The sequence below is a fragment of the Fonsecaea pedrosoi genome (assembly GCF_000835455.1).
Source record: "Fonsecaea pedrosoi CBS 271.37 unplaced genomic scaffold supercont1.8, whole genome shotgun sequence".
Lineage (NCBI taxonomy): Eukaryota > Fungi > Ascomycota > Eurotiomycetes > Chaetothyriales > Herpotrichiellaceae > Fonsecaea > Fonsecaea pedrosoi.
This window is the reverse complement of record NW_013550608.1, coordinates 2,104,264-2,125,628: the sequence shown is the minus strand read 5'-3', so window position 1 is coordinate 2,125,628 and position 21,365 is coordinate 2,104,264. Positions and strand designations below refer to the sequence as shown.

Below are 21,365 nucleotides of genomic sequence, written 5' to 3'. Positions count from 1 at the left end.
TGTCTCTTGTCCCCCCCTCCTCTCCTCTCCGACCATTCTGAGGCCCTGAGAAAGCCGCTCCACCCAGGACGAATCGAGCTCTCTGCGTTTTGCGTACAGCTCCAGACAGCCCTTGTACTACTCGGGAAACCTTGTTAGCTGCGCTCTCTCCTACCCCCTCCCTTCCTGCATTTTCGTGCATGCGATCCTGATCTCGTAGAAGTCAACAGTCAAAACTCGCCGTACGAGCTCTCGGCAATCGATTATCATGGGTCTGTCCCCTCCCTCCCTCTCTCTTTTCCTTCTCGTTTTCGGTGGCCCAAGCTAGCCATTCCGGCACTGGTCTCTCCGATCATCACCCTGTCCTCCCGTCCATGTGCTTGTCCTATCGACATTGCACCAACTCAGTCTCTGCCCAACCTCATCTTCACCGTCTCTTTTCTCTTTCTTCCTCTCCCCATCCCCGAGTGTCTGTTGGCTAACGTGGTGAGTTTTAGTAAGTGAACCGATTTTCTTGTCCCCGCGCACAAGTCGAGGTTGCGACGAGCAGGATTGGAGGTGAAGTTGATTCCGGCTTCACCACGACCATTCCCAATCAGCCTGGGTCCACTTCTGCCTTATGAACTTTGTGGCAGACACACGAATCAAACGGAACAGATTCACTGTCACTTCTGTTTGAGACAACGATAGCGTGACTTGACCTTCACTTGCACGTGTCACTCGGCCCAGGACTCACCTGCACGATCCTTTAAATTCGACCTCTCTCCGCTCCCATACTATGATCACCATTGCTCCCCAATATTCTGACCGTTTTCAGAGGGACCGATCAGATCGTTCTCGTTCTCCCCGTCGCCGATCGCGCAGTCCACGGCGCACACGCCGTTCCTACTCCCCTCGAAGCCGCTCTCGCAGTCGAGGCGACGACTACCGTCGAAGTGAGCGCCGTTCAAGAAGTCCCATGAGCGGTGCACCCAACCCAGCCGGAGGATACTCAGGAGGGTCAGGCTACGCCGGTGGAGGTCGACAACCCTCTAGGACGTTCGAAGACCGAGCGGCGGCAAAAGAACAAATGATGCAATCAGTACGCGAGTCTTCTCAACAAGACCGTCGTGTCTATGTGGGCAATTTGGCTTACGACGTCAAATGGCACCATCTCAAAGATTTCATGAGACAAGGTGAGTTCCAGAGTCCTTCGTGAGATCCACAGCTTTTTACTGACGGCCGAAATTAGCTGGAGAAGTTCTCTTTGCTGATGTCTTAACTCTTCCGAATGGAATGTCGAAGGTGGGCGCCATTGTGTGATGCGGCTGGTTCTACTGGTCTTCCTTTTTGGTTATTTTTGTTGGACGTTGGATTGACGGGTTGGACCTGGTCCACGGGTTAATGTAGGGATGCGGGTAAGTGCTTGCTACTTTTGCCCTTTTTGTATGCGCGGGACGTCTTTTCTGACTGAATCTAGGATTGTGGAATACGCAAATAGGGAACAAGCCCAACAGGCTATCCAAACACTCAGCAACCAAAGCCTCATGGGCCGTCTCGTTTACGTTCGAGAGGTGCGCAACCATTCCATCGACGCGGAAAAAAGCTCGCATCTCCCAATCTTGCTGACTGCGTTCGTTTTTCGAATAGGATCGCGAAACCGAACCCCGTTTCACCGGCCCTTCCGCTCGCGGCGGCTTTGAAGGCGGGCGAGGTGGCTTTGGATATGGCGGTGGTCCTTATGGTGGTGGTATGGCCGCCGGTGGTGGTGGCGGCGGCGGCGGTGGTGGCGGCGGCCGACAGCTCTACATCTCCAATGTCTGTTTACTCTCCTCCTTTCGATGTCTGCTCTTGGAACGATCTATTGACATGGACTCCCTAGCTCCCATTCAACGTTGGTTGGCAAGATCTGAAAGATCTCTTTCGCCAGGCTGGTAAGTGGCGCCTTTTCGTCGACAAACTGACATTATATCTTACATATTGCAGCTCAGGAAGGAACGGTTATTCGGGCTGATGTGCACCTGGACCCAAGTGGTCGTCCTAAGGGGACCGGAATCGTCGCCTTCGAATCGCCTAACGATGCTCGTAACGCAATTCAACAATTCAACGGTTATGACTGGCATGGTCGCGCCCTCGAGGTCCGGGAGGATCGCTACGCGGGTAGTGGTGGACCTGGCATGGGATATGGCGGACGAGGAGGGTTCGGTGGCGGATTCCCCATGCGTGGTGGCTACGGCGGTGGCAGAGGAGGGTTCGGTGGCCGTGGAGGCTATGGTGGTGGCGGCTATTCCCGAGGAGGGTATGGCGGTGGGTATGGAGGAGGAGGAGGCGGTGGCAGCAGCGGCGGCGGCAGTGGTGGTTATGGTGGTGGTGGCCCGGCTCAAGAACCAGCAGCACCCAACCCATTCACCGACTTTGCGACCTCTGGCGGCGAGAGAAGCCAGACGATCTACGTGCGAAACGTGAGTTGCTTCCTGATCCCAGCTGGAGAAAATTGACAAGCTCACCGCGGCGCAGCTTCCTTGGTCTACGAGCAACGAAGATTTGGTCGAATTGTTCACCACTATTGGCAAAGTTGAACGTGCAGAGATCCAATATGAACCGAGTGGACGATCTCGAGGAACTGGTGTGGTCGAGTTCGACAGTGCCGACAACGCTGAGACGGCCATCTGTGTGTTCACTCCCTCTCTCATCCATGATATGCACTAACGTTGGCAGCGAAATTCACCGGCTACATGTACGGTGGTCGACCTCTTGGACTGAGCTACGTCAAATACACCAATACCAACGGCAGCGAAGCGATGGAGGGTCAGGAGGCAACGGGCGGCATGACTCAAGATCAAATGATGTGACGGGCAGGCTCATGACGACGGGCTTCGAAACTTCTTCTCCGATGGATAAGTGCCTGTCTATTCGACATGCGAATCGACGTCGCCCCGGAGGTCATATCACTCGATCGCCCGGGCCATTCTCCAGACTGTACTTTTACAAGATATTGCTTCGACAACTCAACACACGAGACACCACCACGGCCACCTCGAGGCTTTTCCGCAAAGTCCTCGACGGCCGGCCATTTTCCTTTTCTGACTTATCAAAAAAAGTTGTGATTTTCATTTTGCAGTTCAGGGTCATCATCTAGGAGACCAGGGAAGAGATTGAATGGGAAGCTGAGGCTTGACTGTGGCCATGTGGAACATGGAGAGACTTTCAGATTGGGACCATTACTCTCTTCTTCACAGAAAGACGTGGCACATGGAGCGGGCTAGATAGGTGAATACTCATGAGAGGACTGGGACTGGAACACGAGAACCCTGGGCAGGAAAGATTTGAGTCACAAAACAACACAAACAATGCAATGCGTACGGATAGCTGGGACAACAGGCAGTGTGTATCTGGTGTGGATTGTAGAGATCCGTTGATGGTATGGTGGCGATGGTTATTCTTCTCTCCGGGCCACATCGCGGTAGGATATCGATCACCATGACCGACAGGCACAGACGACCCCGATTGCAAATGGACCCTCCCACCCCAATACGACTCGATCAATCACGGCGCCATGGCTCTACTCTATCCCGGCAGCGAACGATGACTGTACAGGACTTTGATACTTGTGAGCATGTGTCAGGCGGACGGACCCCGTGGACAGCTTCCCTTCCCCCCTGTCGCGTCGCCTAGAATTGCACATGAAAGAGGCGGTCTGTCCCAACCCTTTGTCGCCACAGCCTGACGCCCGATTTCTATGGTCGATTGGAGCAAAAGGTTGCATTTCCTTGGGAGAAGGTAAGCTTCCCTATTGATGGACCAAGGTTGGTTATGGGGGTATGTGGCATTGCTATGCTTCTAATCCGCACTTTGAAACCAGGTCGGGATAGATGGCCAGGTGAGTTTGTCTCGTCCACTTTGTTTTTTTGCTTTTTGTTTTTCACACGCTATTTCAGATGGATGCTGGCCATCATCCCAAGAGTAGCCACTGGCGGGTCTTGATCACATCTATTGATTGCTCAATGAGCCAGAAAATCGACCGCTAGTGTTCCATCTCCCCTCGGGCTTTTGTTCCCTTGCAAGAAGATGTATTCTCAACTTCTGGTACCCGGGGAAAGCATAGCAAAGTATAACAACGAAGTCTAGACCTTGCATTTTCGACGCCATTGGATAGGGGGTGTATTGGCGTCCTGCACTCTCTGGCTTCCATCCATTCATTCCTTGGTCGGCATGAGCCTCAAGGAGACCCCCCCAGAGACGAGGAGGAGGAGAGGTGTGTGTGGGTATCTTCTTCCTACTCACTCGTACTTGTCCCGGCCCTTTTCCCGGAACGTGAAGACACGCCCTCGAACGCCCCCCAGATGCACCCTTGTCTTCTGTTGCTGGAGGCACCAGAGAGGGGGAGTCAGTTTAGTCATGGCGCAAAGCAACCAACCTGGGCTTGCCTGCCTGGTATTGCCTGGCCTGGCCACATCTACCGGCTAAAAGAGAAGGAGATGGTGGGCAGGCCGGCCAGCCAACCACTAGCCGAGAAGGACATGGGATGTGATTTTCGATCGTGATCTACGAGGGGCAGGGGAGGGTTGTGATTGAGCGTTGTCCGAGTGAAAGTGAGTGGAATCGTGGATCGTGATTTTGACTCGCGCGCCCCCCCCCCTTCCGGTCCTCGGGGAGCACGAGTCTCATTGTAAGAAGAAGAGAAGCAAACATTTGAACAGAGTAGAATCGGCGAGCGACCATCTACCCACCCAAGTGGCGGATTTTGAGTTCCTAGTCGGCCACAGTCCCCAGTCCCCAGTCCCCAGTCCCCGTCGTGCTTGTAACTCAGAGTTTACTTGGCAGTCAGTCACAGACTTGTGTGCTTGTGTGCTTGTATATCACATCCATCCCGACGAAAGGTTGATAGGTCGGTTTGATGAGTTTGAGGTTGAGGTTGAGGTAGTCGACTTAACTCGTACAAGGTAAGTGTATAGATATTAGGTCAAAGTTGGCACAAAGTCAAGTTTTTCTTTCCAGAGTTTCTTTTTTATCTTTTCTTGTCTCTTTTCCTTTTACCTAGGTAGGCTGGTAGGTTACCTAAGGTATTCAGGTGCTTTTCGTTTTAGTTTTCCATGCCTGTGCCTGTGTTTGTGTTTGGTCCTTGAGAAGATCTGGTCGCGATCTACAAAAGAGTACCTGCTGTAGGTACCCATCTGCCCATCTACCCGTGCCTGGATATCCGTCTTTCTCGATCCGAGCCCGTGTGCAATGTCCGGTGTCCGTTGTCCGGTGCCTGATGGATACTATGTTTTGTGATCGGGAGCGGAAGGGGAAGTGGAAAGGGAAAGGGAGAAGAGGATTCTTGAAAAAAGTAAAAAATGTACTTTGGACTTGGATTTGGGACTCGCTCTCAGTCACTCGTGGGCCTGCCCCATCCATCCAGCAATACGACCCGATTCGATGCCACACGATACGAGACGATATGGTTTGTTCCACTATGGGTGGACTCACCCGGCCCGGTTCAGAATGTTTGCTACAGTCCCCGCCAGAGGGTCACGAGTGCTTGATCAGTATGAAAAGAAACTAAAGCTTATGGGAACTAAGAGGAGAGGGGTGGGTTAGTGGGTTAGTGGGTGTTGTGGATGTCAATATCGACGGTCACAGTTGGCTGATATCAGGAGCGTAGAGCGAGGGACCTGTGTGTAATCAGGAAAAAGGGTACGAGTAGCCGCCAGGTATGCCACCCAAGCTTGCGTCTCCTGGAAAGGATGGCATAACCTCGCTCAACCGCAACCGCTTCTTCCCGACTTGGACGGATCTGGCAGAAGGAATTTGCTTGGGAAATCTTCTTGTCTCGACCCTGACGACCATACGAGTAAGTAAGTGCATTGCTCAGGTGTCAAGGCATGAACAATCGAGAACACTTAGGGGGAGGGCAAAGGATTCGAGCTGGATAGCTGGATGGGTTAGGACAACCACAAATTGGGGGTGGTTCATGAGCTGGCCGAATCCTCAATCGACTCGTACATCCAGCCAGCCACCGAGCAGACCGAACAGGGGCCACCAGAGCACCAGGGGGTCCTGTCGTAGTATTGTATAGGCTGGGCACCTGGGCACCCAATCCGTGACGCAGGTGGCAAGAGCGGGCACGACGAGTACCGAGTACTGGTAGCTAAGGCGTCTGACCTGTACCCTGACGCCGCTGCAGCCTGCGAGTCACTGCATGCCACTCGACTCAGCTGAGATGGGGTGTTTGCGACGATGGGGGAAACCCATGGGCTTCCTTATCAAGGACGGTTCATACATTAGTTTGAGGGAATGCCATCGCCGACAGAAAGCTCCTGCAGTACGAAACATTTCAGCAATCCTGAACGCATGAATAGGACAACTTTGAGAAGGTCATTCGGCCCCAGTAGCCTCCTCCATCTCGGCAGTACCCAGGGTGGAGGAAGGTCAATATACGAGTAATGCTCGTAAGTCGTGTCGGGGGTGGGCGTGGGTCGTAGCTCACGCTACGGAGTCGCCCATGCATGCACCATGCGCATCGCCGATCAAGGGAGGGAGGCGTTTGAACTCGTAGCTGTCTGTAGTCGGTCGAACTGTGGACTTGGGACTTGGGACTCGGGGGGAGGCTTCAACCTTGACCAGTCTTTGCGACTGTGATTGTGCATCCTAGCACTTGGAAGACTGGGTCATCTCATCTGTGTGTGTGGGCCACTGGGAAGACCAAATTGTCTTGACTCTGCATGCTCTTGCTTTAGTGCTTCTTTCAGGTGGGTAGCTCCTTTGATACATGTACGATGACTTGGACTTGTTGTTCCATTTTCACATGGGGTCCTCAACATTTCCATTGCCATGTTTGTAGGAGCTCTCCTTCTTTTCTTAGCGGAAAGCCACAAAGCCACAAGCCCGGAACTTCAAGGCCGAGCACTATCCGTTCCTGTCAGTTGTAACGGCTGCTTTTGTACCGAGTACAGTGAGATGCTTCACCGCCTTTTCCCTCTACGTACCCAGTACCATGAGATGCTGCACGTCAAAGAACAGGAATATGACGCATGGTCATTCGTTCTGAGAGCCTCCTAGTCCTACTCTTTTCTGGGATTCGGAGGAGAGAAGTATAGATTTATATGTGTCCGCGGGTATCGGAGAGACTTGGGGGAAGAGGCTCGGGGTGGTGGTGGGTGTTGGTGTACCATCAAGTGTCGACGATGACTTGTAGGTCAGGCCCATATGCTGACGGGGGAGAAAGCGGATGCGAATCTGGCACATTGTAGAGAATTCATGGACAGGGACAGGAAAAGGAGAGATCAAGGAACAAGCAGCAAGGCTTTCATGGGAGGCTAAAGAGGCAAAGAGGCTCAAGGGAAGATTCTAGCCCCCACGACATCAAGCTACTAATTAGAGCCACCTGTAGCTCTCTTTTATTAGGCCACGGCATTTGCTACCCGCACTGTGCCACCTACCACATAGTATTACTCAGTCAGACACTCTCATTAACCAACCGACACGCTCTTACACATGTCACGTCGATGCCACCTATCAGCCTCACATCGCCTCCCGACAATGGCCCATCATAGCTAGCCTGACGCATGGGAAAGTCAAAGGCAACTGAGCGACTCTGTTGAGATCCGAGGATATGCTTCATTCTGATGGAATCTGCCTTAGCTCTCATAAGCTCAAGCTGGACTGGTGCCAATTCTCCCCCCCTTTTTCAAGCGAGCCTCACAGCCTTGGTAGACGTGCCTCTCACAAGTTCCTTGCTGATCCAACAGTCGAGCAGCCATCGAATTCGTGATTCTGTAAAGATCTCCCCTCTGTCCTTTCTTTGCGATTTATTGTTTACAAGAGGTAGCCTTTGAGCGACTGTTCGCCCGTTAGGTGAGATTTTTCTATATTATGGGGGTCATCATTGGTGTCGGTTGACCATCGCCACAGCGTCCGTCGGATTTCATCCCTTTCGTACTGACAGCTCAAGGCTCAAGCACCGACTTACACGAATACGGCCGCCTGACATGTATCCCGGAGATACGTGAATCGGGGGGCAGACGTTGTTGAAGCAAAGGTATCGTCTGCGACAGAGCCACACGAATGAAGCAGTTGAGTTTCGGTCAAAGGCGTCCCGAGCCCCATACTTCACCAACCGATACTGTCCTGTTGCCTCTCTCTTGGATTATAGCACGGACCGTTGGTGATGAACTTGGGGTTCTACAATGATTGAGCTGTCAAGGTATTCATTTCTTCGACTGAATCTGCCGCCAACTAGTCCGAAGGTGGATATGACGGACAATATAAGCATCATTGGGAATACGAATGTCAGTTAGTGCGTGCCCACTTACTGAACATCAATTGGCAAACTCAACGCCCTAGCGGCTTTAGCCCATTGTACCATTCTACCTACACTGCTTCAGGAACTGGTTCATCTTAAACAACAGGGACAGGGACCCGGTCCATACTTCATGTCTGTGGCAAATATTCTTCCTAGAAAAGGGACTCCCTTCGCAAAGCTTCGAGGGTCTTTCACGTTCCTCGTCTCGACCTGTTTTCCCTGGTTTCATCTGTCACCATGGTCAAATTGGACACGGCCCGCGCCTTGGGCAAAGCCCTGATCCAGAGTCAGCCTCTAGTGGCTGTTTTCTTCGGGGGTACAGGAGGTATCGGACAAGTGACGTTGCGTGCACTGGCTGCCGCCGAAGCTCAGGGCGGTAAAGGGCTCCGGGCATACGTGGTGGGGAGAAACGCCCAAGCGGCCGAAGACATGCTTGTCGAGTGTCGTGGAATCTGCCCACAGGGCCAATTCAAGTTCATCCAAGCCCAAGACCTTTCTCTGCTTGGCGACGTCGACCACGTTTGCGCCGAGATCATCCGTCTGGAGAAAGACGAGGGTCAAGAAGATTCCCGGGTCGACTACCTCATGGTATCTCAGGGGGGAATGCCTTTTCTTCCGCGCAAAGGTATGCTCTGCACATTGCCGGCGGAGAAACACAAGCCCCCTCCTTTCCGTGGCCGCGCGAGTTGTGCTGACAGTACCACAAAATTAAAAAGATACGAAAGAGGGCATCGACGTGACCATGTCGCTCATGTACTATTCCCGCATGAGGATCATCACCAAGTTAGTGCCACTCCTCCTCAACTCCCGTCTCCCCACCGCCACGGTGGTGTCGGTTTACGCCGCGGGGATGGAAGGGGACCTGGACTTGGACGATCTGTCCCTCCGCGACACGACACGGTACAAGTACACGCGGGCGCGATCGCACATGTGCTACATGCACACGCTGTTCATGGAGGAGCTGGCCCAGCGCCACCCGGGGAAACTAAGCTTGGTCCACATCTTTCCTGGCATCGTCGTCGGCCCGGGCTTCCACAGCACAGAACTACCCATGTGGTTCAGGATCCTGTTCCACTGGGTCGTCATCCCCCTGTTCGGGCGTCTGTTGACCGTGCCGCCGGCCGAGTGCGGCGAGCGCATGTTGTCGCTAGCCTCGGATCTATACCCGGCACACCCGGCTCAAGCATCACCGATCGCCGCTCATGACACTTCTCAGACGACGACGACGATGGCGGAGGGAGTCATCACAGGAACAGCAGGGACGCCAGGCAGTGGCGTGTATTCGCTCACCTGGAATGGCGAGAGTAATTTCAACGTCAAGGCATACCAGAAGATCAATAGGGAGGATGCGAGGATCAAGGTCTGGGAACATACCGTCAAGTGTTTCGACGTTGTGGAAGCAGGAAAGGTCTTTACGGAGTGAGTACAGAGTGAGCGACTGGGAAAGGGAAAGATGGAGGGGGGAGGGTGGTAGTGGATGAAGAGACAGCAAACTTGAAACTGTGTATTGCAGGTCTAGGGATGCGTCTCTGTATCATAGTGTTGAGAAATAGGGAAGGCTAGAGGAAGGTCTGGCTAGTGTCTGCTCAGCTACCATGGTAACAGACCTCTGCATCCCAGAAATGGCCATGGCCTACAATGATAAAGACTTCATGCTCTATCTTTGAGCTCTGTCCATTCCTCCCTCAGGCCTACCTAGAGCTCTTCTCACTCCGCCAGGACCGCTACACTTGCAAGTGCGTGTGAAGGTAGCGTGGGGTTTGCATGCCCATGTTCACGCTTTCAGGTCGCAATAGACCTTTGTTGCTCTCTGTTTGAGGTCGCCAAACGGCTTGATGGTCTTTTTGACACCGTCCTCGCCCTCGACCTCTTCCTCGTAGTCGTAGGTGTTGAATTCGCTGACGATGGTCCCCTTGAAGGGAGGAGGGGGCTGCGACCAGACCTTTGTGACGGCGTCGGCGAAGCATTCGATCTGGATGCCCCGGAAGCCTTGCTCGGCGGCATAGCGCATCAAGAACTGCGCGAGGGCCTTCATCAGTCCTTTGCCCTCGGCGTCGTGGCGAGTGCACGTCGCGTTGCGCATGAGAACCTGCTTCTCGCCCGTGGGCTGCCAGCTGGTCGGGTCGCGAGGGTCGCGGAGCTCGAGGACGTGGTAGAAGGTCCCGAAGAGGGGGAGACAGGCGACCAGAGGCCCGATCTGCTCCCCGTCCAGGGGGTGGAAGCCGTCGTACGCCAAGGCGATGCTGACGAGCGGGAAGTCCATCTGCTCCGCTAGCTGGTCCGCGTCGAGTGTCGTGTCCTTGAGCTCCCAGTACAGCTTGCCCCCCGTGGGCTTGGACTCCTCCCGCCTGAACCGGTACTCGAGGTCGAAGACGCCGAAGCTGTGGCCCGACCCGATCTGGTGCCGCACCAGGTAGTCGGCCGCGTGGTAGCTACGGTACAGCCGCTCCGTCTTGGCTTCCGGGTAGCACACCGGCCACACGGGCGAGTAGAACAGGTTCGTGTGCACGACCAGCGCCTTGGCCCATTCGATGTGCTCGTCCGTCAGTCTTCGAATCTCATAGCGCGGTGGGAGGTTGGTTGGGTTGGTCGCGGTCGCGGCGGAGAGGTTCGTCATGTTGTGCCGAGTATCTAAAAGACGGTCGAGGGTCGTTTACTTTGTCGATCGTGGAGCGGGGGAGGACTATGATATAGATGATGTTGAACGAGAGAAGGGACACAGAGTGAGGCAGCTCAAGGAAACCCATAGCACACACACACATACACCCACCTTCCTCTTATATAGCCCGCTTCGCTTCATTACCGGCCAAAGCCTCCCTCATCGAAGCGTCTGCACTCCACAAGCTGATTTGCCTCCTGGGGCGGTATTATGACCAGGCTGTGGGGAGGGAGGCCTCGGCGCGTATCATGTCAGCAGGGATATAGAGGCCATAAACCGTACCAATTGCCTCTTTTGTCCTTCTTCCCGCCTTCAGGCTTCCCATGCTCGACGTGAAAAGGAAAGTGCAAAGCTTAGACTAAACAGAGGCTGGTGCCGGGATCCTGTTGCCAATATTCAGAGGGCGGAAACGCGTGGTGAATCCAGAGTAGTGGTGCGTCTCACTCTGCGTATCTGCATAACGCCACACGCACCCAATCGAGTAGTGAGTCGTTCACGTGCTTCGCAACCTCGTCGCGCTACGGTCGAGCATATCGAATATTGTTGTAGAGAACTGATAGGAATTTGCAGAAAGGAAAGTCAATTTGGCCCGTTGGTGCCTGTGTTACATCGCAGTCTGACACAAAGCGGTGAAAATGGTTTGTCTTCATGTCAGCATCCTGACCGTGAAAGCGTTTCAGGGAGACTTCCGAGTACAAGTCACAAGCCCTTCTTTACTCGTATGAAGTCTTGTGTTAGGCGAATCTGCACTAGCAAGACTAGGTAAGCAAGGCGCATGGGCTTGAGGGATCCAATCATCTCATCCTAGTCGTTCGGTCAATTGGCCGATATTGATATGGCCAAAGCTCACGGCCACCATGAAGAACAAGCGCTTGTCAGGCATCCATACGCCGTCTTCTTCACTGCATGAGGCTGTGCATCAATCACGGTGGTGATCATCCGGTCGCCGAGTCTTCACCAATGTCGGTGAAGGTCTACAGTGGCGAGGGTGATTCGTAATGGTCTCGCGATATACAGGCACATGTGGACAGCATGAGGACGTTTGTGAGTAGCGGATGGCCAAGTTCTTGCCTTGGCGGGTGAGATCTGTTCCCTTTTGCGGCAGAGGGAAGATATCAGGAAGTTTAATAAGACGAAGATGAGACAGAGATATAGTGATTAGGACACAGCGAAGAACCAAGGTTTCTTCACATGTCTACTCGGTATGTTGAGACAATTGATACCTCTGGTGCTAAATACTCCTCCATACATCTGTCCGATAAACAACGCTCGACCGTAGCTGCTCCACCGATAACGATGAGATGCAGGGAAACTTTTAGACCAGCCGCTGGGTGGCTGCAACTTTCTTCTTTCGTCTTGACGTCGTCGGCCTCCTCCGGCCGACTTGGAACTCAGTGTCAAAATATTTATTCATCTCTTTGCACCATTGAGACTCTGCAGCGCAACATACTGTACAATCCCACACTCAGTGCTGCACAATGACCTCTCCGGTCACCTGCCATGTCCTCAACACGCTGTCTGGGACGCCTGCGGCCGGCCTCAAAGCCACATTGACCCTGCTGTTGTCCAACAATAACACATCTTCCCAACCTGCAGTGAGCTTCGCTGCCGTTACAAATGAAGACGGACGCGTCAAAGAGTGGGAGAAATCTGCCGGCAGGAGTGTGTCGGATGTTCTGGAGGGGTACAGCCACGGAGAGCGAATCGCTTGGAGTATCAAGTTCGAGGTCGGTCCATGGTATGAAGAGAAGGGCGTCGAGAGCTTTTGGCCCGAGGTCGAAGTCAAATTCTATGTTAAAAAGGGCGAGCGGCATTACCATGTGCCCGTATTGGTCGGTCCGTGGACCTATACAACCTACAGAGGATCTTGAGGTGCATCTCTCGACGCAAGGTGCTGTGTTTTGTCGCACCGCTAAACAGCCTCCACCACAACCCCGGTTTTCTTACTTGACTCACAGCAATCGCCAGTGCTGCGTACCCCTGAGAATCGAACGCTCCACACTGGGTTCTGCAGCGCCAAATGAACCGAGGGCATTTGGCATTTCTGCGACGCAAGAGCTAAACACCTAGAGTTGCCACGAATCCCTAGTTCCACCGTATCCGCATATACATACAAAGCTTCCCAAAAGGCTAAGCGACCTGCAAGTCTCTGACGAATCCGATTTCCGTTCCTCCATGCTCGAAAATCTGCAACCTGCCATGTCCCCAGTCCTCATCTAGAGTGCTTCGTTCGTCCAGGCACGCAGCACAGCAGCTTCTCAATGCATGACTTGGAACCTCTGACTGGACCAATGTGTGGTCCTCGTGACATCCGGCAGACCAGCCGACCAGCAGCGGGCCTCTCGGCTTTTCCTTGGGGAGCCGAACATGTTGGGTGACTTAAGAGGTCATGTGGGCTTTTCTGATGAAGAACTTTTTGCAGCAAGATGCTGCTCCCGCCCATTGTGACGAATGGTCACCGGGGACGCTTGTAATGGGACGCAGACGCATGTGCGAGGTTGTGCCTCCGACTCGAATTGATGGTGACAATTTCGTTGATGTCGCAGTCCTCGTCCTCGGTGCCACTGCTGACCCTGTTGGACATGCGCATTGTTTGTTGCCTTTCATATTGCTCCGACTGTCGTTTGAGGTCTTCTATTTGCTCCTGGGACCTGCTGTAAGCTTCTTGTACCCCGTGAATGTGGCGACCCAGCTCACCTTGGTCAGCTCGGGACCATTGATGAGGAATCCTTCCCGGCCCTAGGCTCCCGTCAGCTTGTGACCTGTCACGGGTGGAAGAGGTCCTCATACACGATATGAATATGGCCTCACGGTGGCAGAGGGTCCGAGGAAGTATTGCAACTGTCGAAGAACAATATGTCGAGACAGGCCATAGCCTGATATCCAGTAATCTCTGGGTGGACTTGTTGGTTGAGGCATTTGGGTTATGAGGAGGGCGGTTGTTGGAGTGGTGTCAACCTGACACAAACGTATAGATATGGGACGACCGGAGCTGGTAAAAGCTGTGAGCTCGATACTTAGGCCACCTGACCTACGGAGATTGAGATTGTGAAGTTGCTGCCATGATAGAGACCAGAATACAGTCGATGGTGAGAGCCTCGAAGGAGATATAAGGCTTCGGAAGAGAGGGGTTCGGGGCAGAGTCGCCGCGGCCAATGACCTCTGCGTAGTGATACGGCAGAGGAGATTGGTTCTCCGAGCGTCTTGATGCTTAGAGTCAGAGTTCCAATCCAACTTGTCCTGCAACCCTTCGACTAATGGTTGCCTTGCAATGGCTGAAGTCTTCCACGCCCTGGTGTCAGTGAGCCAATCAGCGCAGGCAAAGTCAGCCGCCAGCCAATCACAGCCGCCGCCTCCCCTTCGCACCTTGACAGCCGTTCGCCTCACTTTGACCTTTATCGACTCACCATTTTCCTCGCTCCGTCAAGTCCATTCCTCCATCCTCTCCAAGATCACGCTATCCAGGCGCCCGTCCAACCCTAATCCGTGCCTGTTGAGGCTGCAGAAACACGCCAATTCCTGCACACGTGTCCCTGGGGCACCGCAGTCGGGGCTTCGTCTGCAGAGGTGGCAGACAAAACTGAAGGAATTTGCCAGTGGCACGATATCCGATCGACACTTTTCCTTCCTCTTCATGTCCCTCCATATGGCCCAAGTGCCAGAAGATATGCGCCATTCATCTCATACCTACACACGGAAAGATCTGAAGAAAACGATCAGCAATGCACGGAATAACACTCTATCCACACTTGAGCAACTGGCGGGGACGGGGTTGGCGACCCTGCATCTAGCAGCTCAGCACCAGCCCATCAGCCCACGAAGCCCACAATGCCCCCAATGCCCACGGAACCTGAGGCCTCGGCGTCGGCGTCTTCCCTTTTGCACTGGCTCAGCCATGCCACAGGCAATAGTCTCATTGCAACTTCTGCACTATGCAATGTGCTATGCGGGACTACCTAATGCAAGCAAAGCTGTTTCTCACCGCTCAATTCTCTCGGTCCCCAAGGGCAAAAAGCGCCCACCGAATCCAGAGTCGATACACCTTTGCACACGTGGAATCCGGTTCTGGCTTGGTCCATCATTTTCCTAGAGTTGCCTGGACACTGTGGCGGAGTCCAGGTTCTCGTATCACCTTTGTTTCCACAAATTACTCTGACCGGTGCCCGTCAGGCCCAATAACCCTGGAGACTTTTCAGAAAATGCACTGTTTCTCGAACCTCTCACAAACCGCCGAAGCTTTACAAAATGCATCCTTTAATCCAAGTGGATTCTTATTCCTGCAGGCTTTGTTAACACCACTCATTCCGCTCAACGTTGAGGCCAGCTAAGCGTGATTGGTAGCATTTTTGAGCCCTGTACTGTCCTCAACCGGGCCCTGAAGGTCTCGCTCCCAGAAAGCTCCGTGCTGATTCTCCTCTTCGGTCAAAACACCATTTTCCAGCTCAAACCATATGTACACGTACTGAGGAACGACAAAGTCGATGAAGCTAGTCCAATCACCAAGAGATACAACTCAAAAACCTGTTCACCGGGAAACAGGTGTGACAAGTACGTCATCCTGGCACGCCACCAACCTGCCTGTGGCCTGAAACTCGGTACATGGGGTCCTTGTGCCCAAGTAATCGCATCTGAGGTGCGGGGTGCCCAATCCTGTTTCCAGGAAGCACCCCCTGAAGCGACTTGACCACCTTCGAGGCCCAAAGATCACCCAGGAATGCCTGAAGACCGACCCAATCAGAGGCTGCAAGGCTCCCCCTTTGGCTGATCCGTGCCCGATTGAGAACAAAGTCTGTTCCAAGAACTTCTGGTGTGGGACCGAATTCGGCTTCAAGAAAGAGACCAGATATCGCACTCTTTTGACCTAAGTAATTGCTGGAAGTCACATCAAACTTCGTAGAGAGGTTGATCATGCCTTCGAACAACTTCACACTTCGACTGCGCGACGATCGCCGTCCGTCCCAAAGCCAACGGCGCTTGTGCAGTCTGGTTTCGGCAGGTTCCCAAATATCTGGCTATTTTGGTGATCACTTCCACAATCATAACCGACACCGCGATCCTGGAAATATCTGTGACAATCTGCGTGACATGCTGCACCACGAGGAGCGTATCTACCCGCTCTTACCCGCACCTCGCATCTCCGGGGTCTTCCTTACGGACAAATTGCCGACGACATAGTAACATTCCGGCCCAAGCCAGCTTCGGGTGGTCTGGGTTCTGCCTCCTTAAATATCAGCCTGACTAGTCCCTGTCACAATGCCTCACTCTCTCCTGATCGTCCTCTGATCGACCACTGTTGCATGAACTGTCTGGGCTCTCTGTCAGTTTGTCCTAGGAGGAGCTCTACTGTCCACTATGACCTCGGCGCTTGTGGCGGAGCTAGGGCCATTGAACGGGCACGAACGCGTCTGCTGGATGTCGACGTCAGCCCCCCTTTCCAAGGTTTGAGGCAGGTAACAGGTTATCCGACGGCTGAAAGCCTTTGAGCCGCGATCTCCAAGCTTATCAATCAAACTGAGTGATTAAAGCGAACTCCCTCTGGACAGTCTAGTCACAGGCACGGTATCTTGAGGAGCAACGTGCTAGGGCTTTGCGATGCTTGTAGCCATCGAGGGAAGAGAGGCGATGGCTGCCCACAATACTTGGATCTCGAGGCGATTGGTCTGTATGCTTGAACCCAATCCGTCCCGAAAACGACATGCTTGGGGGAGGTCGATCTCTGGGATGGTTGGCCCCGTCGGCACGAAATTAACCGCTACGAGGGCAGTGCACCAATGCCAATGGACTCTCTGGCATCCTGTTGGCCCCTTTGCCCACTGGCCTCTGTTGACCTCCTCACCCCTCCGACACTGTGCTGGATGTGCCACCATGTCAAAAGGAGTTTACCACTGATTGAAGTTGCAAGCTGTGCCAGGACTGAGCACGGACTCTGCGGTCCTACGACTGGGCTAATTTTGTGACTCCCAGCCTCACTCTGTTATTTGCTCACAAATATCCTTTGGCTCTACCAAGGTGGAGCAGCGTTCTGCCAATCCGAAGAGAGAGACTCTTACGCCTCTCCTGCATTGAACATGTCAAAGCACCCATTTACACACCCAGAAAGCCTCACTTTGACGGCGGTAGCCTCAATTTCCACGTGTGCCCTTGCGTGGGCTTTCACGCTGACCTGAGGAACTCAGTTTCACCCAAACATGGCACAAGGGCACGGAAGAACGGGAGAGGAGGTACTGGGACTGTTGTGGCAAGCATACCCACAGCAGACCTATCGCAAACAGGGCACGGACGAGACGTCCAAGGCGCAACAGAGTCACGGCGGCATTAAACGGAAGCTATCGCATAACAGCTGCTTCGGATGGCGTTGATACCGGCCCTGAAGGTTTCCGCCACACTCTTTCCCTGAAATCCAGGTTTTTGATATGCGTGTTACTTCCGTCGCCCGAACGGCATGTCACCGCTCACGCTTGTGTAATTCCGTTGTCATCAACGAATCCTTTTTTCAAGCGGTAGTCAATCGGACTCGACCGGGGACAATTTGCAATTTCTCTACAGCTTTGACATTCGCAGTATTTTACACTGCGTGTATCTGCTGAGTCTACCTTGTCGACAACAACATTGCTGCCTACAGCTCTGCTCCCTTGCAGATCACGTATGCTGGTTGACACCGCTAAGAGGTCAGAAATGACCTAGCTGTCTAGGCGCGGAGAGACCAAACCCTCGGCTCAAGCTTCACCCAGCGCTCCCATCATTTCGACTACTCGTGAAGCTCACACAGTACCATCGCGACTCGCAACCTCTTCTGCTTCTAAGATCTTCTCTATTCTTCTGATGCTCTTGTTACTGGGGCACGAAATGCTGCCATCCTCGCGGTCTTGCGGTTGGGGAGCGGACCACTTGGGTTGACTAGAGCCTTGCCAGAAGGACAAGATGCGAGCGAAATTGCAAGGCGAAAGCGCCTTCCAGATTTGGTCCTCCAGGCTGCGAAAACTATCAACGGGGATCGTCTCCTTTCCCTGGTCCTCGTGCGTCCCTTTTCTCAGCTCGTCTCATTTTCCTCAATCGTCCACATGCGACCAACAGAGAGAGAGAGCCAGCACAGAAAAAGAACCAAAGAACAGCAGACACAATGGGTCATGGTGGAGAAGGAGCACAACCGGCGCACAGACTGGCCAGCCAGTCAGCCAGCCGAGCATACGAGAATATTATTACTACATTCTTGCCTCCAGACGAGAAGTGACTCTTCACTTCGTGGAACGGAGTAGACAGGGAGTGGGTGGGCAGGTAGGGATGCCTGGGGTGCAAGCTTTAGCTGCTCACTGACCACTGACTGAGACAGGAGCTGCAAGCAACAAGCCTGCATATAAAGTACACAGTACAACGACCCGTGACATGGAGGCAGACAGACGACTTTCAAGGACATTGTTGAGCACATTGTTGGCTTAACCACCGAGTCTACCATAACCACCACCTACCATCACTACTACACTACAATGCGCTGCCACTCTTATTTCCCAACAAGTAACGAGCACCACCAAAGTTAATCTCAAGAGACAGAAGACAAGAAGAGAAGAAATGATTATGTGAATATGAATATGAATGAATGTCTGATGTCTGATTTGCAGCGCCGCCCGAAAGATTTCCTTTTCCCCCTTCCTTTCCTGGCACGTGCCTGTCTTGTCATTTCCCAGCATCCCTGGACTCCTTGGAGCCCTCTGCTCAGCTTGGCTTGCTGTGTACATATGTCGCCTGGCACTTCTTGGACTGAGTCACTCCCCTCTCGGGTGGCCGGGGGAGTGTGAGTGCGCGAGCACACAAGTGTCAAAAAGGGCCCCAAGGAGAAATTAAAAGAAAGTTCCTCGTCCTCAACTGAGCATGGCACCCTCTAGGCGCCGACGCTCGTCCCGAAAATCATTCAAAGGAATGGATATACACCGAAAAAAGAATGACATAAAAGGCACCATCTCAAAAGCATCCATGACATGACAAGCAAATGCACTCGCTACCCATCCCAAATTCGGCCCCGATGCCGATCCCAAGTTTCCTCCCATTCCTTTCCTGTATACATCGTCCCAGGTCGTTCATCAGTTGACTAGAATACATTTACATGTGCAAGGTGTCGTGCAAAGGACGTACAGTGGCGCTCACGCCCGTTGCGGTGTCGACGTTCTCGTTGCGTTAGAAGCCATCAGTTCAAATGGAGAAGAAGTCCTGCGACGAAGGATCCAGACCCATCTCCATCCCACCATAGTCGAGGAAGTTGTCAAAGTCATTCCTTTCGTGCTGCTCCATCTTGACAGGCAGCTGCGGTGAATGTATGGTCGAGGTGGAGTTGGTTGGTAGGTCCGAGAAATCAAAAGCCACCATATCAGCGGCAGGTGATGAACACGAGTGTGAAAGACTGGGCAAACTCTGTCCTGAAGACATGTTCATGGTAGCACCCATCATTGGCAAGCCATTATCCATGGTCGGAAGGCCTGGCAACATTTGTGATCCATCACTATGTTGCAGCTCTGGAATCTCGCCTAGCTCTGCTGGCGTCAGCTCCCGGTAGACAGGACTAGGCTTGTTACCGGTCGAATATCCTGGACTATGTGGAGGGGTGAAGGAGAACGTGTCGGGAGGAAAGCCCATCATCTGATCCATGTTGAGGAGATTGTGCTGCGGCATACCAAACAGGGCCATGTTATCGAAAGGCGACGATCCGCGGATGCTCAGATTGTCCATCGTCTCCGTTGGCGGTGAACCCCAGCTTGACACGGAGCAGCTCGACGCAGAAGATGTGTAAGGATCATTGTGCTGCTCGACGGTTCTCTGCCTGGTTCGATTGGCTTTGTCTAGGCGTTCATCCATCTCCGGTCGATGCTTTCTCGGTCTGCCACGTTTCATCACCTTCTTCACAACACCGTCAAATGCACCAATACACATTCCTCTTTGCCTGTGTCGAGTCAATGCGTCATGTCGAGCGAACGAGTTCCCACAGAGACACGGATATGGTTTTGTACCCGTGTGGATTTTGGCATGGCGTTTCAGATCATGGCCTCGGACGAAGCATTTCTTGCAATGATCACATCGGAATTGACGATCTCCGAGATGCGTCTGGATGTGTGATTTGATGTTTTCTTTGCGGCCAAATCTTTTGTTGCAATCCTCATACTTGCAGACCCATTTATTGTCCACTGGATCTGGACCTTCGATGAATTGTGCAATGTCATCAAGCGTTATATTGGTCTCCTCAATTGATGCCTCGATTCCTGGTTCCAGATTGAGGTCTGAGATCGACATACGGCGGGGTGAAAGTGCTGGCCTTCCGGGCGAAGCACTGCCTGCTGGTGCCTTCTTGGCTGAAAAGTCTGGGACAACCATGTCTTCGAGCTTGGGTACTTCAGCCTCCAAATCGTCATGCTCTCCTGGACTCGACTCAACCTTGACCTTCATTGGCTCTGTTTGCCGGGCCGCTGGTGGGGTCCCGGCGCGTCTCCGTGGTTCAGGCAGGGGCATCTCGGCCATTTCAAACAAAGGTTTGGTTGGTGACCCGATGGGCTCGGCTCCCAGTTCCTCGTGCTCGATGATTCCTTGAAGGGACTTACCCCGTGTCATGGGCACTGGAAAGGGCGATTGCAGGGCAGGTGATGCTTGTAATGACCGTGAGTACTGAACGGCTGGGTTGTGTTGACTGAAAGGAGGTGTAAGAGGAAGTTGTGCTGATGGAATGTCAGATACCCTGTCAAAATTTCCGAGATCGGGCAAGCACTTACCAGACTGGATTTGATGTGAAGGTGTATGAGGTCGCAGCTGGGTCTGAACCCGCAGATCTGGCTGTGACATTCTTCGATTGTCAAAGGAAATACCGACACCTTGCTGAAACTGAGGTGCCTGAGCTTCATGGAAATATTGTAGGCTGTTCTCATCCATGAGTCCCGTTGGCACTCCGTTTTGCATCGACATGTTGAGATCGGTAAAGTATTGTTGGGAATGCGAAAAGGTCATGCCTGGAGAGTTCTGTTGCATGATTGCATTCATTCTCATGTTGTTGTACGGCGACGTTGGCATTGATGTAGTCACCGGGAACATACCACAATCTGGAGAGATGGGTAGTTCCATGTTCATATTTGGTTGCTGCTGGCCCGGTCTTGCTATTCGTTGCTGCTGCGCTTCCCGCAAAATCTGTTGTCCGTGGATTGGTCCTAGGTTAGTCATACTTACCGTGCTGCCATGCTGTTGCTTCCGTATGGGGCTTCGTTGAAGATCGAAAGATTGACCCCGTCTATGGAGGTTGTTACGTGGTTGTTGAGGCATGGCAGCAGAGACCTTCATGGCTTCGAAGGCTACAACGGGTGTCGAATTTTGTCTCCGATGTAGCCTTTGTCGTTGCTGAAGAGATGAAGGTTGGTTGGACATCATCTTAGGCGAGATGAGTTCGAAAATGGTCGCTTGTCGAAGGGTTGTTTGTCGTTCTTGTTGTCTGAA

General features: G+C 53.0%; 6 protein-coding genes across 6 annotated transcripts; 3 read left to right on the top strand and 3 right to left on the bottom strand.

Moving 5' to 3' along the window:
* Positions 1-937: 937 nt before the first annotated feature.
* On the top strand, positions 938-2,810 carry Z517_12085 (uncharacterized protein; the record flags this gene model as incomplete). The annotated part of the gene is made up of 8 exons (XM_013423665.1): positions 938-1,154; positions 1,211-1,277; positions 1,439-1,532; positions 1,609-1,776; positions 1,841-1,892; positions 1,945-2,420; positions 2,476-2,629; positions 2,677-2,810. The coding sequence occupies 8 exons, from the start codon at positions 938-940 to the stop codon at positions 2,808-2,810; spliced, it is 1,362 nt and encodes a 453-aa protein (XP_013279119.1).
* Positions 2,811-8,482: 5,672 nt separating this feature from the next.
* Positions 8,483-9,668, top strand: Z517_12084 (uncharacterized protein; the record flags this gene model as incomplete). Its single annotated transcript, XM_013423664.1, has 2 exons — positions 8,483-8,870; positions 8,962-9,668. 2 exons carry the CDS (start codon positions 8,483-8,485, stop codon positions 9,666-9,668), a joined length of 1,095 nt encoding a protein of 364 aa, XP_013279118.1.
* Positions 9,669-10,019: 351 nt separating this feature from the next.
* Positions 10,020-10,862, bottom strand: Z517_12083 (uncharacterized protein; the record flags this gene model as incomplete). The annotated part of the gene is made up of 1 exon (XM_013423663.1): positions 10,020-10,862. One exon carries the CDS (start codon positions 10,860-10,862, stop codon positions 10,020-10,022), a length of 843 nt encoding a protein of 280 aa, XP_013279117.1.
* Positions 10,863-12,382: 1,520 nt separating this feature from the next.
* Positions 12,383-12,775, top strand: Z517_12082 (hydroxyisourate hydrolase; the record flags this gene model as incomplete). Its single annotated transcript, XM_013423662.1, has 1 exon — positions 12,383-12,775. One exon carries the CDS (start codon positions 12,383-12,385, stop codon positions 12,773-12,775), a length of 393 nt encoding a protein of 130 aa, XP_013279116.1.
* Positions 12,776-13,359: 584 nt separating this feature from the next.
* Positions 13,360-13,823, bottom strand: Z517_12081 (uncharacterized protein; the record flags this gene model as incomplete). Its single annotated transcript, XM_013423661.1, has 3 exons — positions 13,360-13,548; positions 13,602-13,643; positions 13,695-13,823. The coding sequence occupies 3 exons, from the start codon at positions 13,821-13,823 to the stop codon at positions 13,360-13,362; spliced, it is 360 nt and encodes a 119-aa protein (XP_013279115.1).
* A 5,265-nt stretch (positions 13,824-19,088) lies between these two features.
* Positions 19,089-21,296, bottom strand: Z517_12080 (uncharacterized protein; the record flags this gene model as incomplete). Its single annotated transcript, XM_013423660.1, has 3 exons — positions 19,089-20,599; positions 20,654-21,062; positions 21,102-21,296. 3 exons carry the CDS (start codon positions 21,294-21,296, stop codon positions 19,089-19,091), a joined length of 2,115 nt encoding a protein of 704 aa, XP_013279114.1.
* Between the last annotated feature and the right edge of the window lie 69 nt (positions 21,297-21,365).